A 6180-nucleotide genomic window follows, 5' to 3' on the forward strand; every position below is an offset into this window, starting at 1 on the left:
TGTTCCTTTTAAAAGGAACAAAAACAACATAGTGCTGCTTTTGGCTCGATTCAGATGCTGAGACACAGCAGGAAGAAGGCTTCAGTTATATTACAACCAGGATTGAAGAGTTTGAGGGAGAAAACCTGTACCTGTGTACACTGTACCAGTAACTGTGTACACTGTATCAGTACCTGTGTACACTGTATCAGTAACTGTGTACACTGTATCAGTAACTGTATACACTGTATCAGTACCTGTGTACACTGTATCAGTACCTGTGTACACTGTATCAGTACCTGTGTACACTGTATCAGTACCTGTGTACACTGTATCAGTACCTGTATACACTGTATCAGTACCTGTGTAGACTGTATCAGTACCTGTGTAGACTGTATCAGGGATATTGGTGACATTTCTGAATTATTCTGGAYTTGAAACACTATAATTTCCAAAGTACATCAAACCTGCTGCCACTTATATAATCACATTAAATCAATAAATCCCCAAGCATAACTGTGACCCAATGAGGTGGAAACAACCTCATTATGTCTCATTTTAGGATCACATTGGAGTCAATTCTGAGCCCTGAATCAGTGCTTAAAAGAAATTAAAAGAAGAAACTTTACCTGGTTTTGGCTGGATCCATTTTGCTTCATGCAGTCATCTTTGGTTTCTGTTGGCTTTCTCCTCCTCTCCTGCCTCTCTCTCTCTCTCTCTCTCTACATTGCACCTGACCCGTCCCTCCCTCCTCAGGCTTTCAGCTGCAACCTGTACCGTCTCTGCAACTGGCCCGACGGGAACAACTGGATTCTGCAGCCGACAAATCAGCGCTCAGGGTTTGGTTTTAATGTGTCGCAGTGAAAGGAGTTTAATGGAGCAGAGGTTGCAACTTACCTTTTTTTTCTGAAGATGAACCACTGTTGTTTTGTGTTGCTCGGGTTCTTTGATCAACCTGAGCAGAAAACAGGTGGAAAAATGCAGTTAGAAGGTGAAAAAGAGATGAAGTTTGATGAAAAAGAATGGAAAAATAATGAAAAAAATACAACCAAAGAAAAGATGAAAAGATCATTAAAGGTAAAAGACCAAAATAAAGCTCATATTGGAATGTAGACTGGAAGCCTGACTGCAGTTACTCAAATATTTTCCTCTAAACACAGAACCACAACTCAGACATATAAATTTACAACACATTTATTAAAAAAAACCACCAATAAAGAGTGTAAAAACAGTGTTCAGCAGGATAAAAGTGCTTTGGATTCACACATCTGGTTCGATCTGCCGCCCGTGTGGAGGCCCGAGACGAGGCGTGTCCTGTTCTGTGAAACACTCGTAAATAATGCTTTTATAATAGGGCTTAGAAGAATGCTACTGAGGCAGTAAAATAAAAAAAGACTGCAAACATTGGAAGGCTCTGGTCTGTACAGGAGGAGGAACAACAAGCTTCCTCGGTTTAGTTTTGYTTAATAGACTGGAAGTGACTATTAAAGTGTTACCAGTTAAATCTATGATGCTGCTTTATTATTAGTCACCATTTAATTTGATGTTTTCCTCCAYAAAAAGACCATTTTCTCCTAATGAGTGAAAAAGTTTGCAATCATGTTTAGGTGCATAATTCTTACATTGTGACTAACAATAAGCCAAAAAATTTWAAAACAGTGTAGTTTAGATGACAAATAAAATGACACTGCAGGTAAAAATCAATACAACTAAACACAAGCATAAAGTTCTGTCAAAAGAACTGTACAAAATGCAATCGGCCACATATAAAGTTCATTAATCTACAAGAAAATCAATAATTTGTATAAAATAACTACAGTATGCAACAATACAAATGTTCTTTTTTGCACTTAAGATAATTTGAAATCTTTATCACAAACAGTTYGCAAAAAAGCTGCAAAACTTGTATGCAAAAAATATTTTTTGCATACAAGTTGAATTTATGAAAAAAATGCAAATCTTAACGTTCAGTTTGAAAACCCTTGAGTTATTTTGGGTAAGCAAATGTTTGAATTTCACAGTCACGTCTTTTTTCAACACCAACAGGATGAGAAAACGTCCAACAAGGTAGAAATGTCTTCACTGGACATTTACACCAACAGGGGTGTCTGTTTCTGGTCCCTGAGAGCCGCTGTCCTGCATGCTTTAGATGTTTTTCTGCTCTCAACCCGATTCAGTGATTGAATTACCTCCTCAAGTTCTGCAGAAGCCTCTTAATCACCCAGCCATTCAAAKCAGGTGTGTTTGAGCTGAGAAACATCTAAAACCTGCAGGATAGCGGCCCTCCAGGACCAGGATTGTATTACATCAACACAGAACACAACCCTGTTAATATTCAGACAGGTTTTGTATAAACACCCACTGGGCGATGATTTTCCTCTGAATTTTGTATTTTTTAATGAAAGCGTGGACGCGGCTGCTCAGGAAAGAGATTAAAAATAACCCAGTAGATGAAAATATCCACAACTTTTTATCCAACAAAACAAAAAGCCCTGGAGACACAGAATCCCCCCTCAAAACACACAAAAACACATTTTCCCTTTGATGCTAACAATAAGTTATTTAGAAATGCCAGCGAGAAGATTTAGTTGACTTTAAACAGAGTTTAAGCTCCAATTAATGAGAGCTAGCTTCATAACTGCTGTATGAGATCGGTATAAAAACTGCTATAAAAACATATTGCAGAAAGTTCTTTACAAAGAATTATGACTCAWAGTCCAATCTTCTTTGATCGTTTTGCTCGTGGCTGTTTGCTGATCAGAGGTAGAGTTCTCAGCCTCACTGGTCTGATGGGAAATAAAACTGACTCTTTGCTTTTAGCACCTTATCTCTTCATTCACTCCGGCTCTGTCCTTGAGCGAGTCTTTGAGCGAACAATACTTGGTCTCATAAGCTTTGTTTTTTTTTTCAAGTCCAACTTGGCGAGGCGCGTCGCGTCACTGAATRGAATACTTTGTCTCCAGCTCCTCGGCAGCCCAACCCAGGTGCATCTGTCTCAGTTTGTCTAAGAGGTCCTCCAGGAGCGGCCGGTGTAACATTTCGCCTCTCCCGCCTCGTACGCCCCTCTCGGCCCACACCCGCAGCATCTGGTAGCGAGCCTCCCGGCAGGACCTGTAGTCCATCTCTGCTTGTTCGATCTCCATGTCCCGCACGCCCAGAGAGCGCACCAACTGCTTCACCTGCGACACCGGAACCAGATCCAGCACCGTGTAGATGAGGTCCGAGACTGAAGAGGAGGAGACGAGAGGTATTAAGAGTCAGAACAGAACTTTTCTATCGGCTGAAGCCAGAGCTGAGGCCGGGCCAGGTGTATAAACCTGGAGAARTGTATGAGCTAATTCTACTTCTGTTTCTTTTCAACTGAATATTTTTTTAGATGCTTTCAAGCTTAACATTATATCCAGAGCTCRTCCTCTCAATTTCCATCCCTTCCTAACTTTTACTAGAAGAACTGATGTTCAATGTTGGCAGACCACGGTAAGTTACTCACACACGTTTTGGAGCTGTCCCTCCTTGAAGAGGTTCTGGTCCGACTCTAATCTAACGCTGTTTAATGTAACTCTTAATGTCCTAACTGCCTTGTTTGAGAGGCCCACTTCCCTCCTCTCTCCTGATAAAAACGATTTAACAGCATTCACAACTCTGTTAAGCCAGGAGGCTAATATTGCTAAACTGGAAATCTGCAGCTCCACCTATGTATACAAGCTGGATTAGAGAGGTCCTTTATTTTCTTAACTTGGTAAAGAATTCAGGCTGCCTTCAGCCTTGGATCGTTTTCAATAACCCAGAATCCCTTTCTGTTTTATGTTRACAGTCAGATCATTTTTAACATATAAAACACCTTAATTCCCCCCAGCCTTTCACCGTTACTTTACAAAGAAAACAGCAGGAAAAAAGTAAGATTACGTGTAATAGGCATAGTTACAAATAAAATAAGTAAAACAACCTGTTGAGTGTTTAAACCAATGAAATTTTAAATTTGTTCTAGACACTTGTAATTAAATTAAAATTTCAGCCTTGATTCTGAATAAAGTCTTCAATAACAGTGTTATTAATAAACAATAAAATAAATATAAATATATTATTATACTGTCACACCCATAAAATAATAATTATTAAGCATTATGTTATATAAGTTAGGCAGCATTTTTATTTTTAAATAAGAGCAAAACACGTGACGCATTTTTGACATTTTTGTTCTGCTGCTGTAAAACTGGTGTTTTAGCTCGAGGTTAAACTATCAGAAGCTCATAGCGGTTCAAGCCTAAAGCCTTATACTCACTCCTAATCTCCCGAGGGACGCAGTCAGGCAGATTGGATAACTCCTGMTCACTTACAAGACTCAGACCAACGGCCTTCAGGCCGGTGTCTGCTGCAGGTTCTGTGACGTTGATCACGAGAGGCTTGAAGGGAAAAAATAAAAGCAGAAGATGTGTTACTGATGTAACACAATGTGCATCAAACTGATGCAAAGAACAGGTGGTCTGATCAAGATACCTCGCTTGTCTCTTTGGAAACATCTGCAGGTTGGAAGGACTGACTCAGCATCTTTTTCTTGGTGAATCGTTTTGTAGCCATGAAGGTGACGAAGACCACCACMAACAGCAAAACAAACACCACCACAGCACATCCAGCTATTATGTTTATKATCAGAGGACTGATCTCTTTGGAACCTGAAGGAGGAACAAGAGAAGTACAAGAAGTAACAAGAGTGTTAAAAACATGTTATAATCTGTTGACAATAAAGAGCTGTGCAAAAGTTTTAAGCTACTTTTAAATTTATGTAAGTTTTAATAAAAGGGCATCAGTAAATGGTAAATGGTACTGAACTTATAGAGTGCTTATCAAGTCCCTCCGGACCCCAAAACGCTTTACACTAACAAACATTCACCCATTCACACTCACATTCACACAYTGATGATGGCAAACTACACTGTAGCCACAGCTGCCCTGGGGCACACTGAYAGAGGTGGGGCTGCCATGCACCAGCGCCACCGGACCCTCTGACCACCATCAGTAGGTAAGGTGGGTGAAGTGTCTTGCCCAAGGACACCACAACTGAGACGGCTGGACGGGGGATCAAACCTGCGACCTTCCGGTTCCAGGATAACTCCCCTAAACACTCCGCTACAACCACACTATCAGTAGTTCTTAGTGCTTTCTGGTGTTCTTTTAATGTTTGTGTTTGCAGTGTTGGCTGTTTTTTTTCCTTTTCTTTTACTTCCTTTCTGTCCAGTTTTTATAACCAGATGAACAATGTTCAGCTCATACCTACTGGAAAATCACCTTGTTGATCTTAAAATACCATTTATGTGTTATTTTTTGGTATTTTTATCGATTCAACTAAAGATACAGTATGTGAGGAAATTCTGTCATTGCAACAAGCTGCTGGTAGCAAAATACCAGTTTTATATAGTTTAACAAACAAAACAAAAAATTGCCAAAGTTTAAAGAAACACTTCGAACAAGCTTCCAAACTCTAAAAGAAAACACGAAGCTCACTTTGAAAGATTATAAGGAATCTGCCTGCCTGGAGACAAAATGTTCAAAATTAAAAAACAACCTCAAGACTTTTGCAAAGAACTGCATAGCTTATGTAGACCACAATATTTCAGTATTTCATGTCTTTCTTCTAATCCCATTTTGACACTGAACACAAATGAAATACATATATAGGTATTAGAATGTTTAGCTCCATTTTGAGCAGCCATTAATGAGAGGTTCTCACAGATCTGATGGTCRTCGTGACTGAAACTCCAGAAAAAAAAGAGAAGTGCTGCAATAAAGAATCTCTCGCAACTACTGCTTTAGTTAGCCTCTTCTGACATTTCATTACTGGATACAAAATAATAATAACAAAAAAAAGATCCAAATTTTCTGTTTTTGAAAAACAAACATTTAACTTACGGTAACTATATAAAGTGAGCACATAAAATTGAGGAAAATGCCATTTCTTGCAAAATATGGCATGCAAAATATCTTGTATAATATATATACACACATACCAACACATTCTCACTCCCGAGTCGTCACATATTGACGTTTTTCAAAGGTCCCTTTGCGTCCAATTTTGACGCATCAGGTACCCCCCTCGTGTCAGTCCTTGCCGCCCGCGGCTTTTCCGGGTTGCGCCACCAGGGGTCTTTGGGTCGGGGGTCTGAGGTTAACATTAGGGATCAGGATAAATGGTTAAGTTTAGGG

General features: G+C 39.6%; 2 protein-coding genes and 1 long non-coding RNA gene across 3 annotated transcripts in view; 1 reads left to right on the plus strand and 2 right to left on the minus strand.

Moving 5' to 3' along the window:
• The window catches only part of plekhg6 (pleckstrin homology domain containing, family G (with RhoGef domain) member 6), a 28838-nt gene extending 28118 nt beyond the window's left edge, over positions 1–720 (minus strand). The window contains exon 1 of the mRNA XM_014024527.1: positions 609–720. Coding sequence (XP_013879981.1) covers positions 609–628 — 20 coding nt within the window. The 5' untranslated portion in view covers positions 629–720. The remainder of the gene's footprint in view (positions 1–608) is intronic.
• LOC106529176 (uncharacterized) overlaps positions 1–951 on the plus strand; it is a 9611-nt gene extending 8660 nt beyond the window's left edge. The window contains exon 3 of the long non-coding RNA XR_001311603.1: positions 736–951. This is a non-coding gene — a long non-coding RNA (uncharacterized LOC106529176). The remainder of the gene's footprint in view (positions 1–735) is intronic.
• Positions 952–1157: 206 nt separating this feature from the next.
• tnfrsf1a (tumor necrosis factor receptor superfamily, member 1a) overlaps positions 1158–6180 on the minus strand; it is a gene marked incomplete in the record, with an annotated part of 15348 nt that continues 10325 nt past the window's right edge. The window contains 3 exon segments of the mRNA XM_014024493.1: positions 1158–3205; positions 4262–4382; positions 4477–4652. Of these exon segments, the coding sequence (XP_013879947.1) occupies positions 2916–3205; positions 4262–4382; positions 4477–4652 (587 nt within the window).

The sequence above is a fragment of the Austrofundulus limnaeus genome, unplaced genomic scaffold (assembly GCF_001266775.1).
Source record: "Austrofundulus limnaeus strain Quisiro unplaced genomic scaffold, Austrofundulus_limnaeus-1.0 Scaffold425, whole genome shotgun sequence".
Lineage (NCBI taxonomy): Eukaryota > Metazoa > Chordata > Actinopteri > Cyprinodontiformes > Rivulidae > Austrofundulus > Austrofundulus limnaeus.